Below are 21,718 nucleotides of genomic sequence, written 5' to 3'. Positions count from 1 at the left end.
GCTCAATTTCCACAACTAGACTCAAATTTGGTCCGTTTTGCGTAAAAGTTATAGGGTAGCATAACCAAATATTTTATATATGCAGTGAAATTGAGAACCTTCTCATTTTTTAAAGTCGGTCGACAAAATTGTTTTTTTTTACCTATCTACTGCATTTATACGGACTTGTGCTAATAGTGCTTTTAATGCAATTCTGAAAGGGGCCCTGGTATTTAACAACATTTCAGTTTCAACTGTACGAACAACATTTCAGTTTTATTTATTTACGTATTGTACTCAGTACTGTACGTACCTTGTTCTGATTCTGTTTTCGGTTATTAGCCACCATCCATCTTCTCTTCATCCGTCTAGTTTTCGACAGTAATAGATATTATGTCTATTCAGCCTTATGAATTTGGATATTGTATGTTAAAGTTTTTTATTAATATATTGCCAAAATTACGTAGGTTTACTAAATTTAATGAGATGGTATGTAAATAGTTAATGTTAGCTTTGCGAATGTCATTCTCTATGACTGACCTAAGACGTTTAAATTCTAAACACGCGTTATTATCATTAAGAAATTTCCACTGCCAAATCCAGCTTTAGTTCTTGATTTAGCGATGATTTCATTACTAAAATAGACAGACCCTTTAACTTTCGAATTTTTCTAAGTAACCATCGATTAAAAGAGCTATATAGAATGATATTAAAATGGTCCACTGCTTCACCAACATCATCAATAGCAAGTCATTCACTCCAGTCTTTGTCTATTAGAATATAAAAAAACGACAAAAAAAATCCTTTGTCAAAGTTCCATTTATTTATGTTAGTAATATTCGATCGTTCACGTGTTTGCTCAGGCTGGTAAAACTTGTAATAAGGATTAAGGACTAAGGAGTCACTTTTAAGGGTAGATTATGACGGTCAATTCGGGACAAGACGTAAAATAGGAAACATAACTTGACGTTGGCACTACACATCAAATTTTTCTGCCCAAGGTAATGTCGTATCTCAGATTATTTGGAAATATCATGACAATATTATCGCAGTTCGAATCAAGTTTAACTGTAAGTGTCACTGTCATCATTGGAAACGCAATTTACTCTATTATGTCTAGTATGAAAAATGATTACACCTATAAAAAAAAACCCGTAACTTAAAAAAAATTAAGGCAAATGTCAAATAATAGGGAACTGATTACTGAACAAAATAAAATATGTTATAATAGTAGATAGCAGAACTTATATACAAATATAAACGAAAACAGTTTATTTCACTATAATGTCGTTGAGAAGGGGCTTGATTAGATTTGGTAATATTCAAACAACACGATCCTTTAAAATAAGATCATTAAGTACTCATACAGCTCCAAATGATCACAGCAATGAAAGAAAACAAACACATTTTGGTTTCGACACTATTGACGAAGAGGAAAAGACTAAAAAAGGTGAGCAACAATTAATTAAAATTTAAAAAACATTAATTTAATTAAAAAATTGTTTACATCTTATTCAAGCAGATGAGGTTAGTATTGGATTTAGATGCGTGAAAACACTTTCCCATTTTAAGATGTGTGAATACAGAATGTGAAGAATCTGACTATTACAATAATGGATAATAGCCATTATAATATATAAATAATAGATAGAAGGATATTGGACTAGAAACAGTAAGGCTACTATTTCTTGATTGTTTTAATTAGATTTTTCATACTTTCAGTGTATGAGGTATTTGAAACAGTAGCTGATAAATATGATGTAATGAATGATGTTATGTCTTTGGGTATTCACCGAGTATGGAAGGACATTTTTATGCAGAAATTGTCTCCTAGACCTGGTACAAAGTTGCTTGATATGGCTGGTGGAACAGGTAAATAAATCATATTTTCTATTTATTTAAATGTAAAAACACAGTGAATAATTTGCAAAAATACATGTAGTAGAGGTAAAAATAAAAGGTTAGAAACCTATAAAACACACACACACAATGTTTAAATAAAAAACAAGTTTAAAAATGTGTGGATTATTAAATGTTTGCAATAATCATTTTCAGGAGATATAACATTCCGTTATATCAACTACTTGAGAAATATTGGACAAAATCCAACAGAAAAACCTAGTCATGTCACAGTAAGTGACATCAACCAGTCTATGCTAGATGTTGGAAAAATAAGGGCAGAAAGGTATGTTATTAATTAAAAAAAATATATATGCTTATAAGAAAAGTAATTTTAGTTCTTTCAGGATTTAACTTTAGCAATTTAGTTTAAGAAAGTTGTTTTAAATAATTCACAATTTGAAATTTATATATGCCACTTAGTGTTATAAAAACTTATTTAGATAGTGTTGTTTTTATGGAATATCTGACCCAACTGTTCTAGACAGGGTTATACAGGCGATCCTCTGGTGTCTATAGACTGGCTGTGTGCTGATGCAGAGAAATTGCCAATACCAGATGAGAGTTATAATGCCTACACCATCGCTTTTGGAATCAGAAACTGTACGCATGTGGACAAGGTATTTTGCTTACATTATTTTTTTTATTAAGATAAAAGTTAAGTATTCCTGGTATTATATAAAATTGGTTAAGATGATCAGTAGTTGAATTTTACAATAAAGTCAAATGTAACATTCTAGGTTTTAGAAGAGGCATTCCGTGTGCTGCAGCCTGGTGGACGTTTTATGTGTTTGGAGTTCAGTCATTTGTCAAACACACAACTTCAATGGTAATAATATTATACCATGTTATATTTATATATAAAGAGCAACTTGCATCTAAAAATTCTTCATACAATACACAAAATCACGGTACTCTAAGTCTAACAAAAATATAATATATAAATAAAATCAGCTGTACCATGAAGTGTCTTGAATACTTAAGAAATGGTACATGATTTATAGCCAGCAGTCATTACATACTAATTAATATAATTATTTTAGGATGTATGATCAGTACTCCTTCCAAGTGATACCTGTGCTGGGGCAACTAGTAGCAGGACAATGGAAGCCTTACCAGTATCTTGTTGAAAGCATTAGACAGTTTCCAAATCAGGTATATATTTAAAACTGCTCGTGGTCTTGTATGAATATTGTAACATGAGAAAGAAAAAGTTTAATAAAATTTTAATCCTAACATTATTCGAATTTAATGTTCCTTCTATTAATTAACATAATAAATGCGAAGCAATATCTCTTATTGTTATATAGAACTTTTATGTACCTAAATAGTAACTCACTTGGGTGAAAATGGAAACTATTGTGCGCTGCGTTCAATTAGAATTAAACAACAGAATTTTTAGTCCGATAAGCGGTGATATGCGGCATGATACGTCCGGTCTATTTGACCAATCACAAAGTCCGGGTCACGCTGTCTCTTTCTTTAGCATCCCCAAGCGTTTTAGTAAATCCCCATTGCTGTGTGAATTTTCACTTATTCAACTACGTAAATGTTGTAGGCATCTTATTCTATTGGATACAATCTAATTAGAACTGACACATGTATACAAATATATTTTTTTCTAATAATTGCAGGATACATTTAAAGCAATGATCGAAAACGCAGGCTTCAGGCAGGTTTCTTACGAAAATTTGACGTTTGGTGTGTGCTCCATACATTCTGGGTTTAAGTTGTAAAGTAATATGTGCTATATTAATGTTAAAAACCTTTTGTTAAAGTAAGTGATAGATTTGTGAGAAAATATAGTATTAACAGTTGAATGTTATTTTCTTTCATTTTAATATGTTTACCTCAAGATTCCTTGTTTTTCAATTGATTGTAATGTTTTATAATTTTTTTTTATTTTTACTGTTTTGATTAATTTCAGAACATATTTTGTAAGTAAGAAAACCAATTAATTATAGAATATTCTTCATGTCACCTGAAAAATCACGTAAACAATTTTTTTTTAGTATAAGGTTTTATTTTATTCATAAGTTCAACCTTAGCTGGTCGCGTCCATGCATTGGGTTTGGTAGGGGACTGATGGCTTGAATGCGTTTTACGGCTGGCTGACTCGTGAATGGTTATGATTTTGACTATGTATACACGATGATATTGTGTCTACAATGTGTTTGAGTGTTGTGCTCGCTATATTGTAACTATGAGCTCCCATTTCAACTACATCTGATAGAGCGAATAGTTTTTTTCATTTCTTTCATAATGAGTAGCTACTCCAGTTCCATACTCATGTTGTGAAATTATCTATTATATAAGAGATGTATTATTATTATTTCTTTATTGATATTAAAATTTGTTCAAGGATCTAAAAATATAGTCATCACAAAAAAATTGGAGGTTGAGGAGTAGTGGAGAAGTCAATTTCCAGTTTATCTTTTCTCATCCTTCATTTGAAAACTGTATCTGGAAATCTTACAATTTTTGTTTATTTCAAAGGCACACAATATGAAAAAAATAAAACACTTTATATTTCTGAATATTTATTAAAATCCATCAAACTAAAGTTGTTGGAATGCAGACGTATCTATTATAATATACAATACACACTCGTCGTCAAATCTATTAAAGAATTACCGAAATTAATTTATTGCATATTTTATTCAGTTGACACCGACCAATCACAAGCGCGACGTAAGTTAAATGCACTCTGATTGGTCGGTGTAATTTCGGGTGTAGAATTAGGCCCGTTACCAGCTTTACGGAAGTTATACATTAATTATTATGACCGCAAATTTACAAGTTTTAAAATGTACCGTTTACATAGTCAACTTTCAAACTAAACCGCAATATTCCTATCTTGTCGAGAACCCTATCTACCCCTTGGGCCCATTAAGCTGCCGTGAGTCGTCTGCTCGGAGAGAGGTTAAGCTCAAGCATGCTCGTATGAGACGTTAGCTCTAGACTAGTGACGTATGTAATGAGCGAAGCGGGTCTCCGCGTCACATCGAAAAGCAAAAACAATCGGAGCGTGCACTCAACAAAGTTATTTTGCAATAAATTTAAAATCATACCAAAGATCCGTGATCCGTGCTGAACGAAATGAATAAATCCTTTAAAATCCGTAAATCCAGTAAGATCCCGATATCCTGATCCGCTAAGATCCCAAAATCCAGATCCACGAGATCCCGAAATCCTTGGAGCGGTGAGTGCGCGCGTCCTATCCTTTCGTTTGAATCCTATCGTATCCTAGAGATCCCTCACATCTCAGGACCACCAAACGCCACAACGAGCCCAATCCGATCAGATCCGATCCACAGTGGATGAAACAAAAAAACAACTGTTTATTATCTTTATACCAACTTGTTACAAGATTGCTACACGTTTGCGCCGATAGCGAATTATATGGAAAGTTGTCAACGTGTAACAAATATATGAATGATCAAACTTTACTTATTCCTATTTGTGTACACTTTGGCAATGTTCCCTTACGTTATTGGTAGCTAATCGCTGTCGCTGCACCAATACAAGTTTATAACTAAAAGTCTGTAGTTGCAGAGTAACTGGCCTGTGTCGTTAATAACATCTTTAATACTTCATTCATGTTGTTTACGTTAAATACTTATTAATTTCATTAAAATATAAATCGTCGACCGAAAAACTCAATTTATAGTACACACATTGCAATCAAATTTTGTCTACATAGTTTAGTATGACGTCACAGCCCAGTGGAGCATATATCTAACACATTTGAAAGAGTGAAGTTTGAGGGGTGTATGTAGTGTATATAAAGCGATTAGAAGTCGCCGCAGAAGCCTCCGCCCGCCGCGCGCCAGCTGTCGATAAACATAACCTTCAATGCATACACTACTTGTTAACTCATAATTTCCTTTCTATTCTATTAAACAAAACCAATGATAGTTATTATCAAAACAAATAGACACTATTTTCTCTAAAATTTTTGAGACTTGGACTCCCATACGCCAAACATTATTAGATTTTGACATGGCTCGCGAAAAATCACGTTTCTGAATCTTTCCATTAACTCTAATATTTGATCCATAACTAATTTTATTATTATTATTATACCCATACAACAACATAGCTGAATCAAAATCTTAGAGAAAATTGTGCCATTTAAATTTAGAAACAAGATTATTTGTTTTAGGAAAGCATTCGTTAAAGTTTTAACAAAGCTGTTAGTTTATGATTCTGACGATACCCAGATATTGAAAATTATAAGTTTCTTAACTTACTTGTGATTCCTTTGGAAGCTTTTAATTATGGTCAGAAATAATTGTATTTATATCCATCTCGACGAGATGCAACATGATGAAACAAATGCTTAAGATGTGGACATTTAAAAAGGTCTTTACATGAATAAAAATTCCAGTGAAACTTATACTTAAATACTTGAATTTACTAGAAGCTTTAAATTCTTATTACAATATTTTATACGGACCGGCGTTCAGTAGGCGTGGTCTCGTGAGCGGCTGCGGTCCCGCGAGTACGAACGACGAACGGGCGAGTACGTAGGAGAGCCGCGGCCACGTCGAGGAGAGTATGACCGGGACCTAAAACATATGATTTACTTTTTAACGATTGAGTAGAAAATTCGGCCCTCAATTCAAATTTGTGTAGAAAAGGGTTTAAATTACGCTATTTTGCATCACCAATTTAACTTTTCTGTCATATGCTGACAGCAGTATTAAGACACAAAATATATACTTGAGAATTGCATGGGAAGTATGATACACAAAAGCTGCAAAAGTAAATATTATTTAAAAAATTGTAATATTGAAAGGGTGAAACAGTTTTTTATATTTCATACACAGATTAACATAAAATATTACTGGTTTCACTTTTGTAAAATGTATTTAAATGTCTAATAACCTTTCATTAAATTATATTTATCAGTATATATTATTATGATCATTGTCACCTAAGTTTTTAACAAAAAAATTTATGAAAACTGACCTGTCTCTATCTCCACTGTAACGATCATTGTTCCCATAGTCTTCCTTCACTCGGATGTATGATACTTCACCCTGTAAAATTTAAATTAATTATCATTAAGTAAAATTCTAATGAATGTTGTATAAGCAAGGGACTTGGTATGTCATACCTCATGACTGCGGAAACGAGAGTCATCAAGTTTCTTGACAGCATATTTCATGTCTTCATGACGAAGGAACTCCACCACACCTGAACCATCTTTGAATGTGTCAGCAAAACATACATCACCTGCCTCACGCATGTGGTCTTTTAGATCCTGAAGAAATGCAGTTACTTTAAGAAAAATCTTTCTTGGTTAACCAAAATTAAATTGTTGATAAAATCTCAATTAGCCATAAGGTTTTTGGGAAATATTCTGCCATTGTCTTGTAAAGTTTAGAATTACCAAAAGAAATGTAAGCATATCAAAATAATGAGTATTAAGGGAAAATATCAAGTAGTGTTAACTTACTGTGTCCAGTCATGTCCAAGTGACTTTAATTAAAAGTGCATCACAATGTTTACCCCTACAGGTAACTATTACATACCTGCCATGAACCTGATGGTGGTAGTCCAGTTACCATGACTCTGTACTCTGATCTCCTAGCAGGTGGGCCTCGTGCAGCAGGTCTACCCCCAAACCTGTCTCCACCACCACGGCCACCCCTGCCACCACCACCTCCACCACCACGTGGAAACTCCACTCTCAGCCTGTATCCATCATAGTCATAGCCATCTCTAGCTCTAACAGCATCATCTGCATCTCTGAATTGAAAATAAAATACAAGAAGTTATTTTTAAAACAGAACTTGGCCTAAAAAAAATATTTCAATATGTATGTATTTTTATATTGCATAAGTAGTGGTAAAAATAATGATATTTATACACATTTATAGGGTGATAATGCTATTTTGAGTAAACTGATAAGAGAGACATTTGAGTAATGATGAAAACTAAAATATTAGCTTTTACTAACCAAGATAATAGAGTAGCATATTTAACCAAATATTTTTTATTAAATAAAAATAGTATAGTCAGGAAAAACATGTTTATAGAACCAGAGAAGTAGGTAAAATCAATTGTATTCATACTTTAATGAGTATTTCCTTGAAGCAATTTATTGTAATAATTAATTGAGAGTAAAAAAGATAACAATGGATTGTGTATTAAAATGTTATATTTTATGCTATGTGGCAATTAAATGCAGAATGAACAGAAATATGTATTTTTCGTAATACAAGAACCGCGCCTTTAATTAAATTAACCTAAATACATAAATACACATGCCGACGGTCGAATACCGACAAACCGCCATTGAAAGTTTAATCATGAATGTCTAAAAACAATATCTTTTTACCTCGGATCTTCGAATTCCACAAAAGCGAATGGAGGACCTTTTCTGTTTTTCAAATCAACGAATGTAACTTTGCCAAACTTATAAAATAAATCTTGAATGTCCTTTGTCCTTATATCAGGGGGTAGGTTTCCAACGTATATTCTGCACTCATTCCGGTTCGCACTACTGCCTCCTGACATAATTGTAATAAATATACAGAACTAGTAAATTTAACTTTTACAATCTACACGACTGTTTTCTTAATTTTTATAAAACTTAGCTATGCGTTGGTTTAATTTTCACTACGCAGTGTTTGACTAAACAAAATGGCGGTCCACCTGGCACCACGGGCACTACGCTAAGTTGTCGTTATCGAGCACCGCGCCACCGCTATGCGAAATAGCTAGCTTAGCGGAAATCGTAAGTGATTTGACAATGACAAGTTCTTAATGGACAACCTAACTGACATAATGGCATCGAATTGCCAGTTCAATTTTGCATTTACGCCAAATTCTTAAAATACTACCATTTATTAAGTTTTATACATTTAACTTACATACCCAAGGGGTATGGTCAAGATGGCTTAACACTTAACAGTAGTATGTGTAAAAGCCATAAGCCACTATTAGAAGGACCCAGTCCCAACACTTGCGAGATAGGCTATCAAAAAATCGTATAATTGTACTAATAGATCGTAGAATTACATTCGGTAAGATAAAGACTGTAACATTATTTCTAAAATTTAAAACTTACTTTGGTTGCTTAGTTGATAAAAGTAAGCAAAAAAATGTAGCATGTAATAAAAAAAATATTGTACATTTAAATTGAAAATAGTCGTAAAAAATATATGGTGGAAAGCAAATTTCTTTTTACTTTCTGGGGGGTAACAAAATAACGTAACATTTTTTTAAATCCACAGATTACTTCGATGACTAATTAAAAATTTATAAATTAAAATCGGTATTTATATTTGGAATAATTTTTGAATTTCGAACGCCCTCTATAACAATCTTGCGTAATCTTCGGTGAAAGAAGCCTTTGAAAGAATCCTCTAGAAAGTAGCATTGAATCTCCAGTCTCCGGTATCAAAATCGTTTCGTGAAAAATTATTCATATTTCAATTTTCAACGTAAAAGTGAGTATAATTTAATTTATTTCTAAATGCTCATATATTTGTGAGTGTTTTAATAAAATTTTGTATGTTTATTAAACTGTTTTCCGGGTTAAAACACATTTTAAATTACGGGGCCGTAAAATGTTAATATTTCTCCAAGGTTCGCTCTGTAAATAGTTTTATCGATTTAATTCAATAGTTTCTATGACAATGGCCTTTTCTTCCATGAATTTCTGAAAATTTGTCGCGTTTCCACGTAATCGAAAATTTTGGTTAATATCTATTTGATGACGGGGTTTACCGCCAGTGCTTTAGTGCGGATTACTACGAAAAAGTGTTCTGATATAGAAAGCAGGTATTTGTTGGATTTTTTAAAACAATTGCTGCATTAAGTGTCGCAGTGGATTCTACGTTGACCTTTTGATGAAAGATATTTTTAGATCCATATATCGAACATAAACAATCAATCTTTAGTACGCATGTGGAAATATAATTTTGAAAAATTTATTATATAAAACACTGCAATATTCAAGAGTGTTAAGAATTCCCGTGATTAAATCTATAATGTGTTATTATTAGTTATAAGCAATATGTCCTTAGGATCTGATTCTATAACATTGTCTTGAAGAACTTGATAAAATTTTGAAACATGTTGATTAATACATTACAATATTGCTGCAAGAGATCAATGAATTTGTATTATCATGTTTTTTAACTATGGATAAATGTCATACACTAATATGTATTATACTGGTTACATTGGTTGTACATTCCAATAAGAATTCTTGTAGGTTTTTATTGCATATTGATATTTAACAGCATTCAATATTTACTTTAGTCTCCAGAGATTGCTACTGATTGTATGCCAATATTGTAAACATCTAAAATGTGCCATTTTCAGTAAGGAAGTATACAAGATGTGTGACAGAAAGGCAGTGATCAAGAATGCTGATATGGGTGAGGAGATGCAGCAGGATGCTGTTGACTGTGCAACACAGGCACTCGAAAAGTTCAATATTGAGAAGGTAATTATAAGGTCTCCTTTATACGAGATATTAATCTTGCTTTATATAAAATCAATATATATTGGTGACTTTTTACATAAAGACAATGGCAATGAAAATACATATTATGGCATACAACTATTTAACAGAACACTGGTTGACAGCATAATTTTGGTCTTGGTACTGGGATGCAAAATGCTTTGAGAAATTAATCTAATAAAATACTGTAATGACAGTATTAATATTTAGTTTTTTTAGTATATCAAAACAACTTACCCTCTTTGGGACTACCTAATACATTGATATGTAAAATTGTTGTAAAGTTTCTTTATCACAACAGTTATGATTGTGGTTAGCCACAATTTGACTACCCAAAATGAAGTATTAACAATTTTATAAATAATTAATAATAATGTAATGTTAAAATGTAAGTTTTTGTAGAAACTAAAGGGAAATGTTTGTGATTGATTCTGCAATTATAACTGTTGTTGATGATTTCAATTTCTGCTGTCTATATTAAAAAATATGGTTTACTCTTTATTAGATAATTTAATTAAGGTTTAACTTGTATGTGATATGAAGTGCTAAATGATGATTTTACATTTCAGGATATTGCTGCATTTATCAAGAAAGAGTTCGACAAGAAATACAACCCCACATGGCATTGCATTGTCGGTCGTAACTTCGGTTCTTACGTGACGCATGAGACTCGTCATTTCATTTACTTCTACCTTGGCCAAGTAGCGATACTGCTTTTCAAGAGCGGTTAATTCCTTTCTTCCAACCCCCCCCCTTCCCTCCCTTATCCTATGTCCTTAGCCTAACTCCCAGCTCCCATAATCCTTTAACCTTGTTTGCCCACTGGGCCAGTGTACATTCCCGCAGCAGCAGGCCCCCAGCCCCAGTGGGATGTCCAAGGCTGACATGGAATGGTCGGTTGAATGCTTGTTGTATGAATGACTCTCACGGCCCGCATGTATAGAATAAGAAGTTACTTGTGTACACATTCACGTCTAGTGTATTTATTAATAAAATTTTAGTTAATTCCTAGACTATACCTAGCATAGTAAATTCATATGTTAGTACTTATCTAAATTTATTGTATTTTTATTTGTTAATATGTTTCACTGGAGATATTTTCAATACTTCTATTATTATTAAACTTTCTTACAAACCAATGCTGGATTTTTTTTTAAATATGAACATTAATCTTCGTTTTATGTTTTATCTATTAGGGTACATATTTCGGGGAAATTATTAATAGCGCCTCTTAAATGTACTTAATCTTAAAAAGTGTGAACAGATTAAAAATCAGTTTTTACCATATTGCCATAATTCAGTTGGCTTAGCACTGTGATTCTCATGTATATTGTATTTATAATTAAATTTAGTAGAATGTGGCTATGTCATTTTTTTATAATAATAGAATCAACGTCGTTTCAATGTTTTAAGAATGTTATATCAAACGCAACATTAACTATTTTAATGTGATGAATGATTTATTGCTAATCCTTACATAATTATTTATTTCCGAAGTAAACAGTATCATACAAACATAATTTAAATACAATTTTAGCTATCAATGTATTTCCTTCTGATATACTGACCGCAGCGTCCCGTCTTCAAAATTATTCCGTAAGGTTTGCTGTGCACTAAAATCCATGTTATCATGCTTCGTTTATACTGATATAATAGCTGATTTAATTTCATGAATTTAGATTGGTGAGAACTTGATTTTGATTTTCGACCTAATTGTAAAGTCTATCTCTAAATATTATGGTCCTTTTAAGAAACGTATCTCAGTCACAACCTCGTCTAGAGCGCTGTCAAAAATTTAACACTTCCTACAGAAAAATTGGTTTCTCAACTCTTGAAACTAAATTTAAGTCATATTGATGCTAGAGAATTCAGGCTTTAGATGTTTTATCGAAAAAAAACTTTAAAGTTTTAAAGTTTAAAAAGGTTTAAAGTTTCACGGTTTGATATTAACTATATACTCCTAATTTACAAATCCAATAAGAATTTGTATATCAAAATTATTTGAAGAGGTTTTAGCTTTTCATAATGTAGTGTACGACGACCCTTATATTTGCACAAAGTACTGAAAACCGTGTGTAAAGTTGTTATATAAGGTAAAGTCCAGCGGTCAATAAGCACAGTGAGCCGTGATAAGCACGGCTAACAAACAACTAACGACAGCAGAAATTGGTAAGTTTTACAATTTTCATCAATAAAACTTATTTAATTATTATGTGTTATTTTTAAATAATACATCGTAATTTTATTTGGTCAATGTGGTCTTTTAAATTAACTTTTCTATGTGTATTGTATTTGTGTTTATATAAGAATAATTTAATAGGATAACTTGCGGACCCTACCGACGTCCGTCCGTAACATACATGTGTCTTAAATACAAAAAAATATCAAATCAATATAATAATAACAATAAAACCTTTCTCGGTTCCACTTGAAAATACAAAAAAGTTTATCAAAATTAGACAAGCCATTTAAAGATTTATTTAATGTGATATTATTCACATATTCACTACTTGGTAAAGTTAATCCATAAATTATTTAATTACACTTATAAAATACAATCTTAGTTTACTATTTAAATGACAATTACGATGAATATAAATTTGGCTTATTAATTAATAAATTACTTACATTGTAGTAGTAATATGTACCGTTTCTATGGCTCTACGAAATTCGAACGAGTTCAGTTACTTAGTAGTGATAGTAAGATATAGACTATTTGTATATTTCAGTAAAAAATGTCTTCGAAGAACAATCTTCTTTTGTTCTTCGACCGGCCGACTGAGCCATGCTTCATGCAAAAGGGTGAGAACAAGGAGGTGTTTCAACTACCTGATAACTACTATGTAAGTACATTTTTGATAATTGTGTCCTTTTCATTGATTTTTGATTTGAACACATTGTTTTGAAATCTTCTGTAAATACAAGATTTAACTAAGCGCAGTACTGTAACTTAATTGAAGGTTATTTATTCGTTATTCTGTTTATTTGTCTAAAATACTTCATCCCTATGGAATAGGGTTAAAAAATAACAAAACACGGAATATTTTACTACATTTGTGGAATGTGCTGCTAGCTAAATCTAAATGGTGCCCGAAGCTCCGACTGTCCTATAACCGACAAACTCTTAAGCCTTACGACCAACTCTAAATTACTTGTCAAAGCGTAACTAACATAAATAAATTTCAGCCGGAAAAATATAAGTCGTCCAGTAACGTGCTAGCTGACCGATTTGGAAATGACGCGACCAAGACAATCCCTATTCGAAACATTGCTTTGCCTGATCTCTCCTTGCCGCAACAGCTGCCATACAATTCTCAGTTTTCTCTGTGGATAGAGAAACATAGGAAAATGGCTGCCAAGCTTATCGATATCTTTATGGGTAAGTAATAATTTAGTGGAGCTTTCAAAGAGTAATTGATGTTCTGTTTACGTTATCACAGCTTGAATTTATATAATTAGATATTATAAACTATCTGTCCTAATCCAATATATTTTTTATCCTATTAATTTTTTTTAAATCTATAGGTACTATAATAATTAACTTTCTTTTGTATATTGCTAAGTTTCATGAATGAATGTTATACTTCTTGTTATTTCAGATACTGTATATTTTCTGTAGTTTTATACTATAATATATACTTGTATTTATCTTATATGACAGTTGCTTGGATAAGCTTTTAAAGCGATAAGGCCGCGTGTTGCCCTAATTAAATGTCTCTGGACTTTTAGGTATGCGTGACGTGGATGACCTGCAGTCCATCTGTTCGTACTGTCAGATGAGAATCAACCCCTACCTATTCAACTACTGTCTCTCTGTGGCTATATTACACAGGTAATTATTACTGTGGCTATATACATATTTTTTTTACATGTATAGCATATTTTGTTTTTAGAGTAAGATACGTAGTATTTGAACTTCAAGATCCCAAAAATCTCTTTGTGAAAACTTTGAAACATTGGCTTATCCAAAACATATATTGTATTCATATACTTACAATATGGTAATATTATAGTTTAGTAATGTTATAAACATTTGATGGTTTTCTTCAGGGATGACACCAGGGGTCTAAACATCCCAACCTTTGCTGAAACATTCCCTGACAAGTTCATGGATCCCAAAGTATTCCGCAAAGCAAGAGAAGTGTCGTCTGTGGTACCCACAGGGAACAGGGTAAGGGAACTTTGGCTATTCTTCTGATATATCAGGCATAAATAATTTTGCATAGCCAAATTGTAAGACTATATATCTACCTAGTATGTATACGCGGCAAAAAGATTTAAAGAAATTTTACAGCAAACAACAAATGCTGTATAAGAGTATATATATAGTCATAAGTAATTTTCTTGTAGGACGTAGCCTTAACTAGCAAGTCTTAGTTGACGAACAGCGCTCAATGCTGACCTATCAATAAAGGTGTCCCGCAAGGTTGTGTTCTGTCGCCCACCATGTTCGTTCTGCATATCAATGACCTGTTGACAACCATTTGGGTAGAGTTAAGCGATATTTCACTGAGGTACAATGGACAACGATCTCATATGGAATACTGCTCATATCTCTGGGCTGGTGCTGCCACATACCAGCTTCTTCCTTTTGAAAAAAATCAGCGAAGGGCTTGTCGAATCTCCAACGTATTACTAATCGGCTTCCTTCTCTCTACGCAGAGACATTGCGTCTCTATGTGAACTCTACAAAGTGTAGTGTGGTTAGTGTTCTGAAGAGTTGCTTGGGTTGACGCGGCTACGAACATTAAGAAAATTGTAACGTTAAACTTCCATTCACATTTGTGCTTCCAACTAATAGGCAATAAAGAGAATTCTGATTAACAAAGGATCTGAGAAAATTTAAAATGATCTTCTATATATCCTGTTACTATACTATTGTAGTTCGATATATTAATTCTGAGTTGAAAAGAGTGATTATATAAGCCCCTTAAACCTTTAAACCGTTTCTAGCAGATGCCGGTTCTAATCCCCCAAAACTACACGGCTGCAGAAAGCGAGCCCGAACAGAGAGTCGCCTACTTCCGCGAAGACATTGGTATCAATCTACATCACTGGCATTGGCATTTGGTCTACCCATTTGACGCTTCCGACCGTTCCATAGTAGCCAAAGACAGACGTGGAGAACTGTTCTACTACATGCACCAGCAGATTGTTGCACGGTTAGACTTTATTCAATTATCTTAATCTATTTAAATAATTGCAAGGTATCTTGGTGCCTTGTGTGTAAATGTTTACGTTTTAGTGCATAGTGGTGAATAGTGACATCTAGTTTTAATTGACATTTTTATCTACAGTGGTAACCTTAATTGTCTAACAGCGCCATCTAGTTGAGTTAACAATTTTCATGTAAAATTTATAAAACATAGTATCTAGTATCGTTATCTGTTTAAGATAATTTGTCTAAAAGCCTGTTAAAATGTTACAACAAAGTCTAAAGTGCCATCTAGTTTAGATTTTCTTGCTTCTGAATCTTGAATACTGAAGCAATAAAATAAAATAGAGTAATATTTCATCTTGTAAATATTTTACCTTATATTTGATTAAGGAAACGTCAATTAGAAAATAATAAAAATAAATTTGTTTTTCAGATACACAACTGAGCGTTATTGTAATAACCTAGGAAGACCTCGACGATACAGTAACTTCCGTGAACCAATTGAGGAAGGTTATTTCCCCAAATTAGACTCTCAAGTCGCCAGCAGGGCCTGGCCGCCCAGGTAACTTAATTTGGTCTATAATTTTACTCAAAATATTGACTGAAAGAGAAATTAATTAATTTAAACAATATTGCAACAATTGTGATCTTTCATGATTTATTTTGGACCGTATTAACGAATACTGTATTAAGCGACATCTATTGAGAAGATTACCATCCTGAAACAAAAGGTGGCGGTACAAAACACTGATAAACGTTTTTGAATGATTCATACATATTTTTGTGTTTAAAATTACTCATTTATTTTTTAACTTCTAATCAACTGTTTTACAGATTCGAAGGAACTAAGATTCAAGATCTGAACCGTCCAGTTGATCAAATCCGTAGTGACGTTTCGGAGATGGAAACATGGAGGGACCGATTCATTGAAGCTATCAACAGCATGAGCATTATGTTGGTGAGTTAAGTTTTGGTTAATACGGTAACTACATTCATTATATAAAATTAAATTGAAAATTGAGTTACAAAAATATAAAGTTTATACACTGACCAACAAATTTTATTTAAAATTAATACTAACCATTTTGATACGTACGTATAAACAATTGTAAATTTTTCACATTAAGTGCATATACTGCTCTTAAATCATTACATATAATTAACAATTTAATATAGATACTTTAGCTGTACTATCTATTTAGGTCTCTGAACTGATTCCTATCAATCAAATACGTCTACTAAATTACGTAAAACCTTTCTTGTTAATATTCAACGATTTACAAATTTTTGATAATTTAATAAAATACCAGTTAAATTCACATAGTCCAAAGAGATTGACAGCATAAACCTTCGACTTTATGTATGTTGCTTTAGTTAACCCAAGGATGGTATAAAAATGACGTCATTGACAATACCGTGTGAACTCCAAGTTGGATTAGGTCAAGTTCCGTAAAACATCAAAATTACAAGTCTTTAGTTAGGGTCTATGTACATTGTAACATGTATTGTAACATGCAGGGATGCCAACAGGTTCGAATTTAATGACGTGGATTAAGTGATACCATGATGATCGTATGTTCCAAATAAACGTATTTCATTTCATTTTAACATTGCTTTTCAAATAATACTACGAAATGCTCAGTCTCTTCGCCATTGAATTTATGCTATTATTTAATTCAATTTTCAGCCAAATGGTCGTCGCATCCCCCTAGATGATCAGACAGGGATTGACAACCTTGGTAACATGATGGAGTCTTCAATCCTTAGTCCCAACCGGCCTTTCTATGGAGACCTTCACAACATGGGACACGTTTTCATCTCTTACGCACACGATCCTGATCATAGGAACCTGGTACGTAGTGACGCCTCAAAACTTGTGTGTAAACCTACTTTTAATTATTCGCCCGATCCAATGATGGTATTGTACTAAAATGCCTCCCTTCTGTTAATGAAATACTTTACGTTCTTCTTTTTCTTTCCACTAAACTTCTTATTTATTATAAGACTTTTATTAATTATATTTAACATAGTGTAATTTTCAGCAATGTTGTAACGAGAGTCAAAACATTTTAAAGATTTGTTTTTACTTTAATATCTAGTTTTCCTGATACTACATTCCTATAAGCCTGTATTGTTTTTAGGAACAATTTGGTGTGATGGGTGATTCGGCAACTGCAATGCGAGACCCCATATTCTACCGCTGGCACGCATATGTTGACGACCTATTCCAACTTTATAAGGACAAGCTACAGCCTTACAGTTCTGACATGGTATGACATATAACATCGATTATTTATACTTTTTAAGTATGTACTATACAATCAACTAACTACAGTACATTCTAGAAGCGACTCACAAGTCTTTGAGATAATTTTATAATATGTACAGGACGTCATATTAAAGGTATATTAATGTGAAATTATAAATTACCCTCAAACGTCGCAAAATGACGTTAATTTAAAATGATAGCTTCACATCATTAGCCAAAATGTCAATGTACAAATTTCAAAAGTTTTCGATGCAATGATTTTTATTCTTGAACAGTTGGATTTCGCCGGAATCCGCGTTCTTTCGGTGGACCTGCAATCCACTGGTGGAGCGAACACTTTGTCAACTCAGTGGGAACAAAGTACTGTAGACCTAGGTAGAGGTCTAGACTTCACTCCTCGCGGTTCAGTACTTGCCCGCTTCACACATCTGACGCACGATGACTTCACCTATGTGTAAGTGATTCCTTCCTTGCAGTTCCGCCATTTTAATAAAATTTAACCTATTTCGGATCCTTCAAGAAAAGACGATGCCAATTCGTCAAAGACTGGCAACGCACGGTCGAACTTGTGAGCAGCCAGTTTGGACCTTCTATCAAAATAAAAAATAGGATTTTTTAATAAGTGCAGTATATAGCATAGTATTTGTGGCGCAGGAGCATTTTTTAATTCGTTAATAATCGCAGTATCGAAGTAAACAACACATCAGGCCAAGGTGTGATGGGTACCGTTCGTTTGTTCATGGCGCCAACACAGGACGAGCGTGGCAATCCTCTGAACTTCAACGATCAACGGCGGCTTATGATTGAACTCGACAAATTTACTCAATCAAGTAATTATTTTGTTATATGAAAGCTTTTTGAATAATATATATTATTTTCTCTGGAAATATCTATGGTAAGAATAGGGGCGAGTACCAAACTCCAAGAAGTGTGTATAGAGATATATACACACTTCTTGGAGTTAATAGAGAGTATAAATTTTACTTGAATATCATCTGTGCACATATTCGAATTTAAATTTTTCGTTACCGACTTAGTAACATAAACAAACGTTGTGTCTTTTTTATTATTTTAGAATGATTATATCAGGTGACTATTATATTTTTATAATGTAAGCGATAGTCATTGTATTATTGATGCCTTGACATAGTAGCTTCAGCGTGCGAATCTCATGTCTGAGGTCGTAGGTTCGCTCCCCGGCTGTGCAAGTGCACCAATGGACTTTTTATTTATGTTCGCATTTTACATGCGCTCAAACGGTGAAGAAAAACATGTGTCGTAAAAATTAGACAGCGTGCTAAGAACACGAGGCAGATCACCTATTTGCATTTTAGATTGTCAAATGATTATAAAACAAATACAAAAATTTAAGGCCCAAACGTAAAAGGTGGTAGCGCTACGGGTTTGTTTTTGTTATTATTGTGAGAGATATCTTTAAACCTCATTTATAATTATATGATAATTTCGACGTTTAGCATGCTTACGTGACTCATTATAGTCGCAAAAACCACATTTCATATGTTACACTTGCGTAAGTACCTGATAGGAATTATAAAAAAAGTCATCTGATTTTGGTTTTTCCGTGCTAGTTCTGATAAATAAATAATAAAAGTAGTATGTATAATGTATATATAAAGTTTTGATTAAATTAACGTTTAGTATTTAGTGTTTTCAATATTATATAAGATACATACATGTCTATGGAGATTTATACATATATGTCTATTATTCTATATCTATCTATATATGTTTAATGTCAGTTATTTTTTTTATATAAACCTAAGTGATATTTTGACTATGAGTCACAATTTAACTACGTGTTTCATTATATTTTAGTCCCAGCCGGTACAAGTACGATCAGACGTAGCTCGCTCGATTCGTCCGTAACAATTCCCTATGAGCGTACCTTCCGCCGTCAAGCCGACCGACCTGGTGATCCAGGTTCTGGTACTGCTGCTGAATTCGACTTCTGTGGCTGTGGATGGCCACACCATATGTTGGTGCCAAAGGGAACAGCCAAGGGATTCCCTATGGTCCTCTTCTGTATGATTTCTGACTGGAATGCCGATCGGGTAAGTTTCAAGTTTGCCTCTGTTTCTTAATATTATTTTATTCGCCTATTTGGTGGTGCCTTTAGCATCTGTAAAAATCTACTTCTCTTATCTAGAAGGGAGAATATATAGGACATAATTAATTATAAAAAAAAACATACCTTAATACGTTCGGCCGTCAATTTAAATGACACCACATAATTTAATTGTAGTTTCAATTGCTTCTTAATAAGCAAAAGTTGTTTTTTTTAACACTTAACTTGCCTTGCATCGATCGCTTAACACGCGACACGCATCATTGAGTTATTATTATTCAATGCACCGTTTTAAACGAAAAATTATTCTAAAGACTTTGTGATAAAATTAATTTTCTAACAATTATAATCTCTTGATTTGTATTTGTTTTAAACTTTCCGCAATTGTGTAAGAAAATTTCTGTACGCAGTTTGTACATATATACAAAATCCTCATTTCCAGGTGGTTCAAGACACAGTAGGCGTCTGTAACGATGCTGCATCATACTGTGGTCTCCGTGATCGGAAATACCCTGATAAACAGGCAATGGGATATCCCTTCGACCGTCCAATACCCGTATCTCGTCTCAACGATTTCTTGACGCCCAATATGAATGTACGCGACTGTACCATTCGCTTCAAGGACGCAGTGCGTCAACGTCAGGGGTAAGATCGGATATGAGAGAAAACAAAGTAAGGGCTTCAAAGACATTAAAATATATTAGGCTTAAAGTACACAATTTCAACTATAATAGGTAGGCGAGGGACAGTCGCGTTCATAATGTTATTTTATTTTAAGTAATATTTAAATAGACGTATTTTTTTGATAAATCAATAATTTCCACATAGATAGGGCCTAGTATAATTTAATGTGTTTGAAATTTGAAAAATGAAATAGGTTTATGGTTTTAAAACATTCTGGATTATACATGTATACATATGCCTACCTCACACAGTTAATATTTATTGTAAATGTTAATTTAATTTTACCAGTTAAAACAGTATACAAGCTTATAATGCCAAATATATAAGATACTTTCTATTTAGGAAACCTCATATCGGAGATTCTGGTAGTTATACACAAGTCAGCGAATTTAGTTCATCCGGTGAATTTTTACAGTCAAGTCAATTTATTCCTTCTAATCTAAACCAAATGGATGATAATGAAATGACGAATGTTGAATCACAGACAATAACTATTGCGACTGATGAATGTAATAATAATATTGATATAGATGCTTTAATACGAAAACCATATTATTATGTCAGATGTAATAGACACAACCATCACAGCATATATTAAATTCTTCTTGTCATTGTACTTTAAATATCAATAAGTTAATGTCATGTCGTTGATTATATATTTTATGTAGCTAAATGTAATTGTTGTTGATATATACATGAATATTTTTTGCATTTTTGACAGCAAACAGTTCATTCTATTTGATTTTACAGCAAAGAGGTTTTAAATCTTTTCATTATGCATTGGTCAATTGTATTATGTTGTCAATTGTATGTAATGTCAATTGGTAAAGCAATGAGCTGTTTCTATGAGACTTTTATATACTATTTTGAATACATGCGATGTAACTCTCAGCTCGTAGGCAAGATTTTATATGGTCTGAGAAAATCGCGTATGTATGTATATTGTATATGTATATAATACTATATGAATTTTATTTGTACTTAAAAACGAATTGGCTAGGAACAAGGACAACGTCTTAGATTTAGTAATGGGCCACTAGTTATAGTTTAACTGTAAATAATGTACATGGGTATGTAGTTATAAGATTAAAAAATTTATGCCTTTCAACATTTGTTTTATTCAGCATTTTTAATACGTATCAGCTTTGAAAATTACCC

The 21,718-nt window shown here is 32.7% G+C and overlaps 4 protein-coding genes across 5 annotated transcripts; 3 read left to right on the top strand and 1 right to left on the bottom strand.

Annotated features, from left to right (window-relative positions):
* Positions 1-1,118: 1,118 nt before the first annotated feature.
* Positions 1,119-3,698, top strand: LOC110997088 (2-methoxy-6-polyprenyl-1,4-benzoquinol methylase, mitochondrial). Its single transcript, XM_022265069.2, has 7 exons — positions 1,119-1,429; positions 1,702-1,851; positions 2,035-2,164; positions 2,363-2,498; positions 2,619-2,707; positions 2,922-3,033; positions 3,513-3,698. Exons 1-7 carry the CDS (start codon positions 1,264-1,266, stop codon positions 3,612-3,614), a joined length of 885 nt encoding a protein of 294 aa, XP_022120761.2. The 5' UTR covers positions 1,119-1,263; the 3' UTR covers positions 3,615-3,698.
* Positions 3,699-4,405: 707 nt separating this feature from the next.
* LOC110997049 (serine/arginine-rich splicing factor 1A) lies at positions 4,406-8,607 on the bottom strand. Its single transcript, XM_022264998.2, has 6 exons — positions 8,228-8,607; positions 7,419-7,635; positions 7,001-7,147; positions 6,853-6,923; positions 6,338-6,449; positions 4,406-5,711 (listed from the first exon to the last, which is right to left on the bottom strand). The coding sequence occupies exons 1-5, from the start codon at positions 8,404-8,406 to the stop codon at positions 6,344-6,346; spliced, it is 720 nt and encodes a 239-aa protein (XP_022120690.1). The 5' UTR covers positions 8,407-8,607; the 3' UTR covers positions 4,406-5,711; positions 6,338-6,343.
* Positions 8,608-9,203: 596 nt separating this feature from the next.
* On the top strand, positions 9,204-11,502 carry LOC110997048 (dynein light chain 2, cytoplasmic). The gene is made up of 3 exons (XM_022264997.2): positions 9,204-9,341; positions 10,222-10,345; positions 10,933-11,502. Exons 2-3 carry the CDS (start codon positions 10,238-10,240, stop codon positions 11,092-11,094), a joined length of 270 nt encoding a protein of 89 aa, XP_022120689.1. The 5' UTR covers positions 9,204-9,341; positions 10,222-10,237; the 3' UTR covers positions 11,095-11,502.
* A 959-nt stretch (positions 11,503-12,461) lies between these two features.
* LOC110997047 (phenoloxidase subunit 1) lies at positions 12,462-21,668 on the top strand. Of its 2 annotated transcripts, none has more exons than XM_022264996.2 (14): positions 12,462-12,532; positions 13,093-13,206; positions 13,550-13,742; positions 14,093-14,195; positions 14,414-14,534; positions 15,320-15,525; positions 15,955-16,083; positions 16,356-16,479; positions 17,209-17,373; positions 17,663-17,791; positions 18,066-18,244; positions 18,475-18,620; positions 19,627-19,862; positions 20,319-21,668. In XM_022264996.2, exons 2-14 carry the CDS (start codon positions 13,099-13,101, stop codon positions 20,523-20,525), a joined length of 2,046 nt encoding a protein of 681 aa, XP_022120688.2. In that variant the 5' UTR covers positions 12,462-12,532; positions 13,093-13,098; the 3' UTR covers positions 20,526-21,668. The 2 variants fall into 2 exon arrangements, with proteins under 2 accessions (XP_022120688.2, XP_022120686.2); XM_022264994.2 differs by having other exon boundaries at positions 15,317-15,525.
* The last annotated feature ends 50 nt before the right edge of the window (positions 21,669-21,718 follow it).

This window comes from Pieris rapae, chromosome 3 (assembly GCF_905147795.1).
Source record: "Pieris rapae chromosome 3, ilPieRapa1.1, whole genome shotgun sequence".
NCBI lineage: Eukaryota > Metazoa > Arthropoda > Insecta > Lepidoptera > Pieridae > Pieris > Pieris rapae.
Note: the sequence above shows the minus strand (reverse complement) of the source record. Positions and strands in the feature narration are given on the sequence as shown.